This window comes from Canis lupus, chromosome 16, assembly GCF_003254725.2.
Source record: "Canis lupus dingo isolate Sandy chromosome 16, ASM325472v2, whole genome shotgun sequence".
Lineage (NCBI taxonomy): Eukaryota > Metazoa > Chordata > Mammalia > Carnivora > Canidae > Canis > Canis lupus.
Window position 1 is genome coordinate 47,425,299 of NC_064258.1, and position 16,382 is coordinate 47,441,680.

A 16,382-nucleotide genomic window follows, 5' to 3' on the forward strand; every position below is an offset into this window, starting at 1 on the left:
ATGCTGAGGGTAGTTTCTGCCAAACTCAAGTGCATCCTTCCATCCTCCACCTCCATCTACATGCGGCTCCCCCCAACCCCACCCAGAAGCCAGGGTCTTCTGCAAACTTTTGTGGGCAGAAATGGTGCAAAGTGAAGAAGCAGTTATCATTAATTCATCTGAAAAAATTTTTGAGCATCCCCAGACCCAGAAAGCCACCTCTCTTAGGCTTTTCGGATACCTTAGGTCACATCTTGCTGTGGACACACAAAATAAATCAAACTGAAGCACAGATGCTCACAGACACAGCTCAGAGCTCTGGTGGCTTCATGCTAAATGTGGTTTCCAGGGAAGGAGCTGGTCGGTGCCACTCCCCTGCTCAGGGCCCCGCTGCTTCTACAAAAAACCAAGGCCAAGCACCATTTTTTTTTTCCTTTTCTTCCATAAAAGCGAAAATCCTCCTTGGATTTCTTTCAGTTAGCTACTGATGTAGTAGGTCTTTTGCAAAACCAAAGTGGTGTAACTCGAACTTTTAAAAAGTGGGGGATACCTGTACCCAAAACAATCTGTGGGCTCCAGTAACCTCATGCAGAACCCCTGGGGTGCCCTCTCCTTTTCAGCTACCACCTGTCCTTGGGCCCAGCTCAAACACCATCCCTCCCTTGAAACACCAGCTCTCCCCATTTCCTCCATCCTGGAATTCTCCTGAAAGCCAGAATCCCTTCCTCTCATGCTACTGCGTTTGTTCATCTGTTCTTTAACTCTTCCTTCCTGGGGGGGGAGGCTCCTTGCAGGCAGCCCTGTGGCATCTCCGCCTTCTTTTTCCTTGTGGAACCTGATACGTGGCAGAGGCTCAGTACCTGAATTAGTAAACAAATTAGCAAGTATCAAGACAGTTGATTCTGGGTTACTTTTCAACAGGCTGTTGTTCACCTTGCAGGTTTGTCAATCAGTGACCAAGTACACAGAGGTAAGTTGAGTCAGGAAAGCCTTTCTTTGGGGCTCATTACTGGCAGCCCGAGAAGAGATTTCAATAGGGAGGAGGTGTTCAAACCAAGCGATGGCAGGTCTCCTAGCTCCAGCTGGGGGCCAGGAGTGTGGGGGAGGCCAGCTCTCACCAGCCCCCTTGCCCCCCTACCCCTGCTTCAGGGGGCCTCCCTGGAGCCTCCCCTACACGGTGTCCCCCCTCACACCACTGTGCTCAGAAAGGTAGGATAGGGCCCCAGCCTGGTGAAGGATCGTGAAACATGGTGGTGGTTCTTGATCTTCTGGACTCCTGTCTGAGTGGAGGGAAACGCAGCTAAGCCAGGCCCAGGCTTCTAAGGGAGGCCAATATTTGTCTCCAGGGGAAAGATTTATTTTGAAAACTGGCAAAGGATATGAAATGCCAGGCTCAATTCTAAGGCCTGTGGTTGAATGGCAGTTAGGCCTGGACCCAAAATATTTGGAGAAATAAAGACAGTCTGGAAAACGTGGCTTCTGAGTTTTAGTGGCAGCTAGAGTGGTGTTGTCCAGGCCCAACTAATTGAGCCTCAGGAAGTCGGATGTGGAGGGCTGGAAGCTGCTTACTTTCTGGGGGTGATTAGGGTCTTCTGGGAGCACACACACCCCCTCCTCACCCTTGGCACACTTCAGGAAACGTGATCCTGGGGAGAAAGAAAAAAAAGGAGCCCAATGCACACAGTGCTCTCCAACCGTTCACTGTACTCCAAGGAATTCTGTTTCTCTTGAGCCTGGCTGGTTTTGCTCTCTGACATTTTCTATTCAAAGGGATTAGTCTGTGTGTGGCAAGAGGGCTTTTTGGGGTCTTACCAGGGCCTGAGGCCTGAGTATGTGGGTTCTGTTTTAGGAAAGCAGCCTCCCAAGACACGGAAGGAGACACCGTTAGGGAGACGTCTCGTTGCACTGGGGTGTTCCCGACCACCACTACCATGGGGTTCCGAGGAGTCACGCCAACAGGAAGCCACTCGGGATAGCAATGGGGGAAGTCTAAGAAGCAGGGGTTTGTAATAGGAACCGTTGCTCAGACTTAACCCTATCAGCGAAACCACCAGAGCCAGCCAAATTGTCATCACTGCCATAAGAGTTTGAACTGAAGCCACCCCTGACTTGGACGTTACTGGGTGCCTCTTTCAGCCTGAGGTCATGTCAGAGGCTTATATTGTATTTTCTAGGACCTGGGAGGTTCCTCTTATAACTGTGTCCTAGGAGAATAAAGTAGATTTAATTTAGATAGGTGTTCACATTTTATTTATTTTAATCTTACCAGATTTCACTTGTGTTCCCCAGAGCCCTGGAGATTTGGCGAGATGCCTCACCAAGAGAGGGAAGGGGCAAACCTGGGTGCCTGGCCCCACTTCCCGGGAAGAATTGTACTTATAGCAGTTGAAAAGAGGGGTGATGGTCAAAAAGTTTAACACCCAGTACCCCACAGGCACTGGCCAACGAGACTGGATGAGCCAGTGAGCCCCCCTGCTATGGGGAGCCCCTGCTGTGGGAAATAGTCCTCTGTGAGCCAACTGCACGACTGATTCTGTGTCCCCCCAAGGCCCTGAATTCTTTCAGGGTCTCAGGGCCTGAGACACAGACTTGGACCCAGCATGGTAATCCAGGATAAATAAGAAGTGTCCTTAGAAAAGGACCGATAATTGAACACAGCCCATGATGTAGGTACCGGGTGAATGGTTGCCAGGGGTCTCCCAGCATCCTCATCAGCTGGGGATAGATCATTAAACAGAGAGATTCCCTGCCTCACCCTCACCAACTGAATGCAAATACCCAAAAGTAGGGCCCAGGAAAAGCTCAGGGCAGTCTCTGCATAGCGCGGCTTGGGATCCAGCAGTGTAGACAGTGAGCGCTCCAGGTTTCAAGGCAGGGGTGCCCACCATGGCCTCCAGTGGGGGGAGACTGGACAGGAAGTCCAACAGAGCAAGAGGAACCAGACAAGGCCCTCAACAGCTCCGCTGGCCGGGGAGGAGATCCCAGAGGGCAGCTTTCCACATCCACATGAAGGGATTTCGCGGTGCATGGCCCGAGCTGGAGCCCAGATGTTGTCCTGGCAGCTGGAGGCCCTCCTGTCTCCTCAGGAGTAGTTTTCTCTGTGGGCTTAGCAACCACTTTCTTATGTACACTGAGGGGAAATTTCCTCGTGTGGAGCTACTTCTGGTTCCTTCCTGTTAGAAATGATGAATTAGTTTAGTGGCTCATCAAAGGAAGGTGCCAGGATTGCTTTCTTCTTGTGTCTAGAGGAGGGGTCCGGGACAGCTCTGAATGAATTACACTTGCTGGAGATTTTATTTAAATTTCCAAGATAGTCTTCACTGCAGAATGGCCAACATGACCTGGTTGGTGTAGGACTGTCCTGGTTTCAGAACTGGAAGCTTCGTGTCCCTAGCAGCCCCTTGGTTATGGGCCAACCATGATGGTTGGTCACCCTGTTGACGGGCACCACCTCATGCAGGCACTGAGGCCGGAGGACTCCAGGTCTTCTCCTCACCCCTGCCAATGGTTTCTGTCCCATGGCTTCTCCCTTCCCATGCAGATCCTGTTATGAGGTTGTGCAAGCTCTCCCTGTCTGGCATGGCCTCCTTGGTGCCAGGCCTTCCCCACTACCAGAGCTCCCAGGGGTCTCCTTCCCGGGGCACCTCAGGGCCTGCCCTCACTCTGTTGGAGCCACCTGGTGGCCTCTCACAGGGGATCCCCTGCCACACACGCTGACCCACCCCATGAACAGGGATTCTCACCGCAGGCCTCCCCAGTGATTAATCCTACCTCACTGCCTGTCCCAGCCCACTCAGGAACCAACACACAGAAGCCATAACCCTTCATTTTTCCTCACCAAAGATAAGCTCTTTAAGGTAAAGGAATGCCTTCCTCATCTGCGCCTCTCAGCCCAAAGCCTAGCAGAGAGCCGGACACAGATTCAGAGCTCCGTGCGTGTCTACTAACTGCAGAACCGAATGAGCAGGCTCTTCAATCACTGCCTCCTGACAAGGGTGGTTAAGGGCACCCCCCCCCCCACCGTTGCCGGAGGCTCCGCTCACCAACGAGACCCTGTTCCCACATGGCTTTCCTAGAGCAGGTTCCCTCCTTCACCTCCGTACTAGGGGAGCTACCCCTTCCAGGTGGGTCCCTTATTTGGGCCTCCCACCACCTGCTGCAGGAGGGTCTGGGGTTTCCTGCAACCCTAGGAAACGGCCCCCAACCCTACCACGAGCCCAGTTTTCTTAGTGACCCAAACTTAGGAGCGCTGCCCTCCGGCTTCCACACGGACACATGCACACACACCCATCTGTCCCCGTCTCAGCTCTGACCAAGTCTGGAGGGTCTGGGCGCCTCCCCAGGACGTCACTAGGTGGTACTATGTGGCATCCCTGGGCCTGGTGGACTCCGGGTGGAGTTAGTTCTTCTGAGGATTTCAGCTCTGGAGGCTGACAGGTCTGGGACCCACATTCATCACTAAGACCTCATCTGTATGCACCGAGGATGACAATGTGGGGTACAACGACAGGAAAGGAAAGGGAGCCACCAGAAAGGAAAGGGAGAGAAAATCAACATGCCATTTTGAGGTTAAGGCTGTGCACGAAATGCGACCCATTCAGTCACTTAGGGGAGATGCTTAGCTTCTCACATAAGCAGCCAGTTTATTACTTTTAAAAAACAGTTAAGAACTGTTGTTTCACTGGAGCAACTTGTCACTTTAATAAAAGCAAACACATTCGCCTGTGATCAGACAAAGTCCCATTACCTTCAGGCCGAGGGTTTCATTTGTGGAATCCATAAACCAGGTAATCCGTCTCCGTCTCCCTTTCATCTGTCCCTTTGTCATGGGGGCACACGTGTCCTGCGGGGGTCACAATTAGTGCTGTCGTTAGGAGCAGAATGTTCTACTGGGTGCCGTAAGAATCACTGCCCGGAGCCCAAGAGGGGAAGCGACACCTCCAATTAGCTGACAAAGCTAAGTTGGGATGTGTTGTGATCATCACCGTAGACAGATAAAGAACAAAAATGGCCTAACGGCTTAGAAATGCAGTAAGTTAATACAAACATTCCCATGGAAAAATACAAGCTACAGCTGGAGGGGGAGGGACAGGGATGATGGAAATTCAGGAAACGGAGAGTCAGGGAAATAGTGTGATTTAGAAAGCGGTAACGCCAGGGAGCGATTTATGGGGTGAGACTGGATGGGTGTGCGATGCGATATGACAGCTAAATAAGCAAAGGGGACCTCAGGCCCCACAGCCATCACTGTCCGGCTGCACGGGACCAGAGGCCTGGCCTCACAGCCAGCAGCATCTGGTGACCATCCCGCAGCCATTTATTGAGCATCTATTATGTGGGGCCTGTAGCACGGTCCTGCCCTCCTCCAGAACCTCTGTGAGGCAGGTAGTATCCCATCCAGCAGGGAAGCTGCAGCTCGGAGAAGCTGCCCACGATCAGAGCCAGCCTGCAGAACCAGAGAGTGACACCCTGGGATCCGATTTTAAAACCCCTCTTCCATACTCTATAACTGGCCACTGCTCGGTGAGTGGAGAGGCGAGGGACAGGCAGGAGCACTGCAGTGACCTCCAGCTGTGGGGTCGCGGAAGGTGCACAAGGACCAGGAGACAGCCCCCCGCACACACTCCCCGGGTTCCAATCCCAGCCCTGCCTCTCAACAGCTGTGTGGTTTTAGGGGTGTCCCTTAGCCTCTCTGTGCCTTAGTTCCTTCAACTGTACAGCCGGGAAAAGGACATCATCCACACTGGGATGTGGTGACGATCAAGTGAATGTCAGGGCAGGCTCTTGGCGAACTAAACGGATGGCCCTATGATGACTCTCAGGGGCCATCCTGCACATTGCCGGTACTGTTGCTGCCATGCATTGGGCACGACCAATAGATGCTTCCTGCATCTGAAATGTCTGTGATCTCACGCCCTGCTCAGCAGAGGTTGGAACATCTGGCATGAATGGTGAGAGTCTGCGCTGAAGGGCTAGGAATGTGTCCAGGTGGCTCCTCGGGACCCACAGCGGTGGCACAAGCAAGCACCTGCAGTCTACGGAAATGGAGTTCCTTTAAGAGGGTGACGGGGCAGTGATGGTTCTGGAGCCCATCCCGAACGAAGACTATTGGTGGAAACAAAGATGGAAAAGGCCTGGAGAAGAGGAACAGCAGTGCCTTCTTCAAATGTTTGCCTAAGTGGACAGCAGGAGACTCCTTTATCCCGAGCTGCTCCTGAGGGTGGAGCTAGAAAAAAGGAAAGATGGGGGTGGGATGGGGTGGGTAGAAAGGCCTCCGGGCTTCGAGGCTTTGTGTGAAAAACAAGGTGGTTAGATCAGACACTGTGTTTTCCAGTAAGTCTCTGACAGCAGTCGGGTGTCCTCCAATTCAGTTCGGTTCTGACACAGACCTCCTGGAGTTAGAGCAGCCCCGCGTGTTAGGGGGCTCGGGCCCACCAGACTGTCCCCGCTTCAGCTGCCAGCTCCTGGGTCCCCAGGCTACCCACACAAGTGTCCGGCTTGGCTGCAGACTGGATAGTTCTCACGAGCCTTTTCAGGTTTGAAATGTGCTCTATTTATGGTTAGTTTTATTACAGAGGCTACACCTCAGGAAGAAGCAAATGGAAGAGAGGCATAGGGCAAAGCATGGGGGCTGAGGGGCACAGAGCATGCATGCTGTCTTTGGGGTCACAGCCTTCCCAGCACATCAATTTGTCCAATGATCCAGAAGCTTCCCGAACCACGTTGCTCCAGGATTTTTATGCGGGTTTCACTGCATTAGGCATGGGTGACTCCATCATGGGCCACAAGACTGAATGCAGGCCTAGAGGTCAGAGGACGTCTCCATCACATGGTTGGTTCCTCCAGTGACCTTCTGGAGCCACCAGTCAGCCATCTCATTAACATACACTCAGGTAGGGGAAAAAGGGACCCATTATGAATAAACAGAAGAAACCTCCATCACTCTGGAAATTCCAAGGGTTTTAAGAGCTCTGGGCCAGGAACCTGGGACAAAGGCCAAATATATTTTTCACTGTACCACAGATACACTTTAACATCCCTTCTGTCTCTAACGTGATATATTTAGTGGCTTTAAAACTGATTACGAGGTACAGTTCTGCTTCGTGTAAGAAAATACCTTTATAACCAGAGCTCTCTGGCAATTTCATGGGCTGCCTCCAGAGGTCTGAGCTACCTGAGTAGGAAGAGATCCAGTTGAGGTTGGATGACCCCAGTCGAGAATGCTGAGGAGGAAATCCTTACACTGGGGGGTAGTTTGGGCCAGATGCTCACTCCTCACGATGGTTGGGGCACGGTGTGACATAACTGCCTTGCTTGGTTTCAGAATCGAGAGACACTTCCTTTTTGGATGAACAGCACTGGCAGGAGGGAAGGCTGGCAGCACGGGTGGCACGGCTATGACAACGAGCTCATGGACATGCGTGGCATCTTCCTGGCCTTTGGACCCGGTAGGCAAGAAATGACCCAATTCTTTGTCCTCTGTTCCCAAGGAAGTGTCTCCGGTAGGGGCCGATAGCACTAATAAAGGCCGAGGTGATTTCTTTATGGACCCTCTTTATGAGCAAAGCTGAGCAAACCCAGCTGGTCTCCATGAAACATCTTTGGCTGGCTGGCTTGCTTTCAAATGCTTCTTAGGTTTGGCAAATGTGGCCAAATACTTTTCCTTGTAAATTTTAAATCTTGAGTGCAGTGAAGAAAATGTATTCCACATGTTTGTGATTCATTTTTGACTTAATTCATCAAAATGTTATTTCACAGCTATCTGATGTCCAGGAAAGCTTATCAGACCCCAGGTTGCTGACAGCTGTGAGTCTCAGAGTTGACGTGATCGCTTCACAGGGTCTGACTCTTCCACAGTTCCTGTCTAGAGCACCCACCTCAGTGGGGTCATTCAGTTTAGGGCCTAACCAGAAGCTGGGATGTGCTCAAAGCTAGCCTGGAAAATGACCTTGAGACTGACTTTGAGAATGAGCCAGAAGGCCCAGGGGTATCTTGGATGAAAGGAAATTTACTCTGCCATCCTAGACCAGATAAACTTCTGAGGCTGGAATAGAGGGAAGATGTAAAGGGTCTATTTGGTCATTTGCTTTAACTGACAGAGGACTGTAAATTCACATTGTGGAAAAATTTGTCAAACACTCTGGAGATCATTCTATGACCCAAATGCCTCTTTCTTTCTTTCTTTCTTTCTTTCTTTCTTTCTTTCTTTCTTTCTTTCTTTCTTTCTTTCTTTCTTTCTTTCCTTCTTCTTTTTTCCTTCTTTCTTTTTTAAAGTAGATGTGGGAGAGACAGTCAACAGCTATCAACCGTCAGTTGACAGGATCATAAGCTGGTCTTCTCTCTTACTACTTGTCCACTCTCCTTACTATATGTAATAAACTACCCCAACATCCATATTCCAAATGCCATTTTTCTGAACATAGATCAGAATGTTTTAGCCCATGAAAGCCCATGCTTTCCTTTCAAAGTATAGGTTAGTAGTCATGCCTAGAAGGTCTGCTCTTCTTTTTGATGTAGCAAGACAAAGATACATGTCAACCCCTTTCATTCCATCTGCCTTGGGTGATTTACCACAAAATAGCTGCTGAGAACAATTGGGTGTCCATTTCTGCATTCTTCTTGGGAGCCCCTGGCCTCCTGAGCTTAGGGAACACACTGCTCCAGATCCTTTCCCACATGTGCTCCAAGTTCCCAAGTCCTGAATAAGTAAGCATCAGTACCAGTAGCAGCAGGCATTTATAGAGTGCTAACTAGGTTCACAACATTGGTCTAAGAGAGTTCAGAGGATGCTGAAGCGGATTGCCATCAAGCAATGATAGTTAGCAGGTGCTCCCTGGCAACCAACCCTCAGGTCAGATATAACTTCTTATTCAGCATTAATTAATATAACCTCTAAATTCAACATTAATTCTCCAAAGAGTTCAAAAACATAATGTGGGACGGAGCCTTAAGGACTTTGTTGAGGTCAACTGTTGGTTAGATGAGGTTGGAGACCTTCCAGGGCCTTGGCCTTTATACGGAAGAACATTAAACTTCAGGGTGCTATTCAAAAGCATCACCTCCTTCTTCCTTAGAGGAGAGAAATCATCATGAATGCAAACAGTTGTCAGTTGAAGGAGTGTTTATAAACAAGAGTCTCGGGCATAAAGAGGAAGGAAATCTAGCCTCAAACCAAAATTTTAAAACAAAGTACCCAAAGCCACATTAGTTTAAAGTTCAATTCAGAGGGGAAACTTTGTCCATCAACAAAGGGCTCCATCATATGCTCCTTTAAAACTAAAAGCCTTAGTCTTTTATAGACAGGTAGATGACCCCTGATGAAAATGGACTGGGCCAATTGCAAAAACGTTTCCAGGCAGATACTGCCTTGAGAGCCTCCCACAAACCATCACGTTTCTGGCTCCAATTCTCATGAAAGATTGAACAGCTTTGCACACTGCCTGTTTACTCAGAAGGAAATCTAAGAGTGAGGCCTTTAATAGCTATCTAGCTGCACTTTGAGATAAAGGTACATCCCTCCTGATTAATTATATGCGCTTCTCGCTTAGGGAGGAAGCTGGGCATCATTGCGGCTGCCCAGATACAGCTTTAGACGTCAGTAAGTCTGGTCCAGCAAAAAGAAAAGGAAATAATTCTGGAAGATAGCCTCTCTCTGGTTAATACCAGTTTCTAATTTGAACAACCTAATCTTGCCCTGGAGAACTCCACATTTTAAGATAAGACAGCAGGAGTGTGATTCAGTGAGCTGCCTGTGAGCTAGCAAGCCTCCCCCGGAAAGCAGCCCAAGGTGGCCAGGCATGGCATGGGCTAGCAGAACCTCTTCTCTTTAGGAGAAACAGTTTCAATATCCACAAAATTTAAATTCATGGAAATAACCTGGATTCCCAGCCCAGGTGCAAAAATGCCACCTTGAGTTAGCAGAGCTCGGCCAGGTCCTCCGCAACTGGATCTGGCATTGTTTCGCTGTGCAGGAATTTTCTAGAAGCTCTCATTCTAGCCTGGATCTTCTAGTCATTGGGCCCAAAGTCCCAGCACTGCAGCATAGGAAGTCATGAACCCGATGGGGTGGGACAGAAACCCAATTCTCCTTCCTGCTTACGTGCATAGGATTAACTTCTGTACTTTTCAATGTAAAATCTTTTCTAATTTAAAAAAATTTTTTTGTCAGCAGAGCTTGATCTCGGTTCTTCCCGCCATATGTTAAAGACATGGGTATTTGGAGGGCTGGGGAAGGATATGTTGGGTTTACTGTTGTCTGCCAACCACACACCCTCCCCACCCACAAGGACTTGGTCACCAGGTGCTGGGGCAGTGTGGTCGTCACGTCCAAGTCCATGCCAAGTAGGAAGGAGAGAGAGGAGTTGCTTCCACCTTCCTGGGACAACCTTTCCATGGATTTCTCATACCACAGCTGATTCTTCTCTGGGGAAGTCTGACCACTGTTCTTACCTAATCGTAATTGCCTTGCTATTAAGGCTCTTCTCCAGGGAGGTTCTGGATTTTAACTAGTTTTTACCATGAGGTGATATTGCCTTATTCCTTATCCTTCCTGCCTCAAAAGTGAATTGAACCATCCAAATAATTTAAATGAATATTTTCAGTCCCTAGTTTGCCCTTGCTGGGTGTTTATTCTACACGCTTATTAATAACTACCAGTCATTGAGCGAATGTGGTACGCTTGGAACTATGGTTTAAAATGGTACCTTTTTCATGCCCATTTCCTGAGCTTATCCAGCTAAGTAAGTGACTGTGGGCTGGTTGTAGAGCCTATTAATTTCTTATACTAAAGTCAACATTAATTCTCCAAAGTGAACAAAACCCATCATTTGGGAAGTTGCCCCGGATCTAACATATTCTATGGCAGCTTTCTGAATATGACTTTCTGTATTTGTAATTTCAGGGTTAATATAAGAGCAGGATTTGGTGTTGGCACTTCTGGATTATGTCGCCATTGGCGCTTGTTTGCTTTTTAAATAAAGTATGTGTGATCATTTTAGCAAAGCAATTATAAAGGATTATTTTCTAAGGTAGAAAATAAAAGTGGGCTTTACAGCCCCCAAACTACCCTTTTCCTTTCAAAGTCTTGCACGAACTAAAAATACATGCAGAGCCCTTTATTGATGGATAAATTCTCCTTCTTGAATTCAAGCTCAATGGAACTCTGGTTTGGGGCCCATGAGGGAAACTGCCATGTACACTACTAACCTCTTATACTCACTCTTTGAACAGACAAGTACTTCGCATCCAGCCTCTTCTCTGCCTCCTGTAGAGAAGGCAAAGGTGCACTCTCTTGATTGAAACCCCTCTGTACTTCCTGTGCTGTGACCAGCTAGCCCTGACCTTTATATTCCTGCATCACCCCTGGAGCAGCCTCTGGGTGGAAGCACAATACTCTTGTCCACCAGAGCTCTCAGAGCCTTCATCTGGGTCCCTAGCTCCAATACCAGTTTGCTGGAAAACATTCCACTCGGCTAAGTTATTTTATCTGCCAGTGAAAGACTCTAAAGGAGTATTCAGTTGATTTTCCAAACATATTTAAGAAACCACTGCTCTTGCTTCTGAGTTAGGCAGCACAGAGGAAACCCTACAGGTTCACGTTCTATTAAAGCCCTGAGACCTTGATGTGGCAGGAAAATGAAGAAATATTTTTGAGTGGCTATGGGGGCCCCGGCCAACCAGTTGTTGCTAGATAGATGTCCTGTAAGATAAGCATACCGTGTGATTGGGGTTTGAGGAGCTCAACAAGACAGTCAACCTTCTGTGACCACACTTGCTCTCCAGTGCTCTGCAGGAATCAGCAGCAAAAATGGAGATGCCCTTCTGCCTCTCCGAGATAGCTCTGCTGTCAGAAAGGGACCACAGTTTCTCACAAAGACGGTCTGCTGATTTGTCTTTTTAAAGAAACTCATCTCCATGAGGCATAGAAAGCAGCTTCCTTTTATAAGCTATACCCCTTCTAGATACCTTCCCAAGTTCACAATGACTTGGCCATGCCCCATCGACAGCTGATTTCTAGTCCCAAAGCTGCCTGGAGCCCGAGTGTAATTCCCTGTGCTGTGGCTCAGCCCCTTTCTGCCCAGGAAGTGGCTGTGACAACTTGTTTGCTTGCCTTTCCCTTGCAGATTTTAAATCCAACTTCAGAGCTGCTCCAATCAAATCCGTGGATGTCTACAACGTCATGTGCAACGTGGCAGGCATCACTCCCCTGCCCAACAATGGGTCCTGGTCTAGGGTGATGTGCATGCTGAAAGACCAGGCCAGCTCGGCTCTGTCTGTCCAACCGAGCAGCTGTGTTCTGGTCTTGATTCTCCTCCTACTATTTGCATAGATGCTGCTATTGTCGTTTCCAAACACTCAGCCAAGTGTGCCTCCACGGTGGGGCAGTTTTCATTTTCTATTTGAATAATAGCTTCATTAACACAATCAAGGCCACAAAAATTGTAAATATACTGTTCTTGGATGATTCCATACATAAAAGTCCTTACTTCTTAAAAAAAGGAAAAAAAGAAAAGAAAAGAACGAAAAGAAAGCACCAAAAACCCCAAGCTTTATTTTTTCTGGAAGTAAGGAAAACTCTAGCTTTTCATTGGTTTAACTATATGTCATTTCTGCATCCTTTTCCTGCAGTTACTCAGATGAACTGTCTGAGTAGGAGCCTATCCCTGGGGCAAAAAGACTGTAAGTGGATATTGCATGGAGTCTTGGGCTCCTCTCTGTCCTGCCTTGCACAAAGCAGGCCCTCGTCTGTGTACGGTCCACACCCAGAAGCCATCCTTGGGGTCTATGGCCACAATCCTGTACTTTTTCCATCCCAGAAAAAGGAAGTCCATATAAAAACAATAGCTGTTTTTATGGTCCAGCTCATGGTCCAGCTCATGGAGTTTTTTCATTTTATACCAAGTCCCAGAAAAGGCATATTTTAGCTTGGACCACCAATCAAAAGCACTAAGGATTGAAGAACTCATAGAACAAGGGGAAAAATGTGGGTGCCCTGCCAGTCTTGAGTGCAGAAAAATTTCTCCCTTGCCTTGAGGGGCAGAAAAGTTTGCAGTGGACCCAGGCTTCTGTGAGGCTTATCACAAGTCTGTCACAACATGGCAGGCCCTGCATGTGTGGGTGGACTAATGATCCCCAGACAGACAGCCTATAGCAAAACCTGGCCTATCATTACAGTCGGATACAGTCATTACACATCTTGCTGATGACTTGTGGACATGTTTTGCAGAAGTCTCCGTTCTCTGCTTGGAATGGTGGAGCATTAAACATAAGTTCTATGCACCAGGAGTCTGGAGCAAGGCCTGTTGAATAATCCCAGCAAAGCGTACCCTGCGGGACCCAGAATCCCAAGGAAAATAGTGGGAGTGGGGGTGGGGTGGGGAGGGGGGGGGACACGATGGAACCCTTGGTCACTAACCAATTAGCCATTTGATTAGGAAACAGTTTGGTCGAAGTGCCACCTCAGGGGCCTACATTTTTTGGAAACCCCTAAGAGCCACTGAGCCGGAGTTTGAATGTTTTCAGTTTAGTCATCCAGATTTGCTGTAGGAAATCTTGCGGTGAAACAAAGAATAACTGCATGTTTAAGTGATCAGAGTCACATACACATATCGTTGCATTAACAGTGAGTTTGCACTAAATGGGGCACAGCTGCAAAAGAGACTGTCAGGAAGACACAGCACATCAGGTCCCCACAGGATAATGAAGCCCTTTTATAGTGTTTGCCTTGAGAAATGAACGTCACTCACCCTGATCCGAGAAGGCTGGGAGCATCTCAGCACCTTAAATCATGAGAGCAAAAAATCACTACTTAAAAAAAAAAATATATATATATATATGTATATATATATATACATATATATATATATATGCCAAATTTGTCATCACAAAAGATTTCTACGGATTTATGTAATATGTTTTATAAGTGCCAACAAACCATCGAATCAATTAGAAAGAAGGCAAATCAGCCTTTGTTATTTGGCTGAAAGCAAACTGGTGCTCTCAGAACATTGGGCGGTGGCTGTTGAAAGGCATCCATTGTTCAAAGTGTCCTTTCTCCCGAAAGGACGGTGTCCTGATGAATTCAGTGGAGCCCACCTTCCTGCCTTATGAAGGAAGGATCGCTAGAGAAGATATCCAAGTGATTCAGTTCAAAGTGGATCATCAAAATCAAAAGAGTACAAACACGCACATGCTCTTACATTTGCCTTTCTTGCTCTGTTCTACCCTTTCCCCCTCACTCATCTTTAAAAACTTCAAGTTACACACCAAAATCTCAGATATTTGTCTGACAAAGTGTAGCTAATAAATAATCTTAAATAGATGAATAAGAGTAAGATACATTTGGAATCATGAATATTGGTAAAGAATAAAGAAAATTCAGACACTAAGCGGAGAAAAAAACTTTTTTCTAAAGTAATGCATACATTTTAGCAGCCTAATTATTTGGCTAGAATGTTTTCCCTTTGATTTTTATTTTAAAACTTTATTTTAAAGTTACATTTTTTCCCCAGGAAAATTCTTTCTCTAAACGTGTTCTGTTCCTTTGGAGTAAAATCTCGTACATGTAGACGCCTTTTCTCCTGGATTATTTTGCGACTTCACTGCTAATTCTGGGGGGAGGATAATTGGGTTGACCTGAAAATACTGAAGATAAACCAAAGGAATGATCCTTACCTTAAAGATGAGATGAATGGCTACTTTTCCCTGCCCAGTGTCTAATTTCCAAAACCCAATTCAATTAGTTCTGAAGACCTAAGCATAAATTTGCACAGGCCCAGGGAATTGCTTCTCGTCTCAAAGAGCTCTGATTAGAGAGTCCCAACTCTTTCTACTTTTAAAGAGAACTTGGAAATGCACATTGATCTGAGTTCAGTCACTGACGGCCGTTTTGGAAACTTCTGGGATTATAGGTATCATCTGACCTGCTGCCAGAGATGTAGATTCAGGGGATCTGGGTGGGACCTCGGGCAACACTTATAGGTTTGGGTTTGCTTGAAGGTGAAAAGGGTTCTGGTTTGACCTTGGTAGACTTGAGCAGTTTCATAATCCACCAGTTTCTCCAGAGGCCATTGGACTGGCATCGGCTACTGGTCCCAGCCGGGTCAAGCTTCAGCTCTCTCTAAACCAAAGCAGATCTGCAAGCCCCAGGGATGGAGAGAAGCACCCAAAGGGGCAAACTTGGCTTCTCTCCATCCCATTCCTATGAGTCTAAGATTTCCAAGAGTGTTATCAAACAAACTCATAGACATATTTTATGAATTTTCTAAAAAAGTGTTTTTGCATTTCTGTAAATATCAAGAGATTTCCTAATGTGGTTGTGTGTTTAATCTTTTTAAACAATTTGTGATAGACCAAAGTCAGCTCTTGTAAACTATTTGCTAGAAGGAAGGGAGGTGGTAGCCTTGACAGACTGGTTAAAAAACATGTGAAACTCGGTCTCAGGTGTATGCTGTGAAAAATGTACTTGTGTGTGTGTTGCTTTGAAATCATAAAATAGCACCTAGTGCAGTGCTTCAAATGTTTAATAAATGTTCCATAAATATGTGTTGAATGAAAAAAAGAATAAATCTCATTAAGGAGACCTGCTTACACCTCAGATATTCTCTTTGCCTATAGTTCCACAAATTAAAAGAATGATTCATTTTTGGCTTGCTGTCTTTTCTTACACTCAATTGATGATATAATTATCCTTTGATCCATGGATTAAACATATTCAGTCCCAGGCTTATGAATTTGATGTTGGGGGGAAGGAAGGAAAAAAGGAAGGAAAGAAGGAAGAAGGAAGGGAGATTAGATTTTGAATATACTAAGCATATTTACTTTTAGAATAATAGCTTTACCAAAATTTAATTCATATAATTTATCCACTTAAAGTGTACAAGTCATCAGCTTGAGTTGAGTCACAGAATTGTGCAACCATCACCACAATTTGAGAACATTTTTACCACCCCTAAAGAACTCTATATCCACAAGACTTAGGGGGTCAGTCCCCATTTCCTGCCCACCCACCCACCCACTCCACCACCACCACCCTCCTTGGGCCACCACTAAGTTACATTCTGTCTCTACAGGTTTGCTTATTTGAAGTATTTCATTAAAATGGAATAACACTATGCTGTCTTCTGTGGCTGGCTTCTTTCACTCAGCATAAGGGTTTCAAAGTTTTTGCATGAATCAGTACTTCGTTTTTTTTATTTCCAAATAATACTCCATGTATGGAGTGGGTACATTTTATTTATCCATTATTTAGTTGATGGACAATTGGTTTTTTTTCTCACTTAATGGTATGAACATTGGTACTCTGGACATTCATGTAGGAGTTTTTGTGGACATATGTTTGCATTTGTTTGGAGAATATACCTGGAGTAGGATTGCAGGGTCATATGCTAACTCCATATTAAACT

The 16,382-nt window shown here is 46.7% G+C and overlaps 2 protein-coding genes across 2 annotated transcripts in view; one reads left to right on the forward strand and one right to left on the reverse strand.

Moving 5' to 3' along the window:
- Positions 1-15,625, forward strand: part of ENPP6 (ectonucleotide pyrophosphatase/phosphodiesterase 6) — a 112,300-nt gene extending 96,675 nt beyond the window's left edge. The window contains exons 7-8 of the mRNA XM_025471835.3: positions 7,304-7,427; positions 12,102-15,625. Of these exons, the coding sequence (XP_025327620.1) occupies positions 7,304-7,427; positions 12,102-12,307 (330 nt within the window). The 3' untranslated portion in view covers positions 12,308-15,625. The remainder of the gene's footprint in view (positions 1-7,303; positions 7,428-12,101) is intronic.
- The window catches only part of LOC112675239 (storkhead-box protein 2), a 556,032-nt gene that overhangs the window by 221,094 nt on the left and 318,556 nt on the right, over positions 1-16,382 (reverse strand). The window lies entirely within an intron of this gene.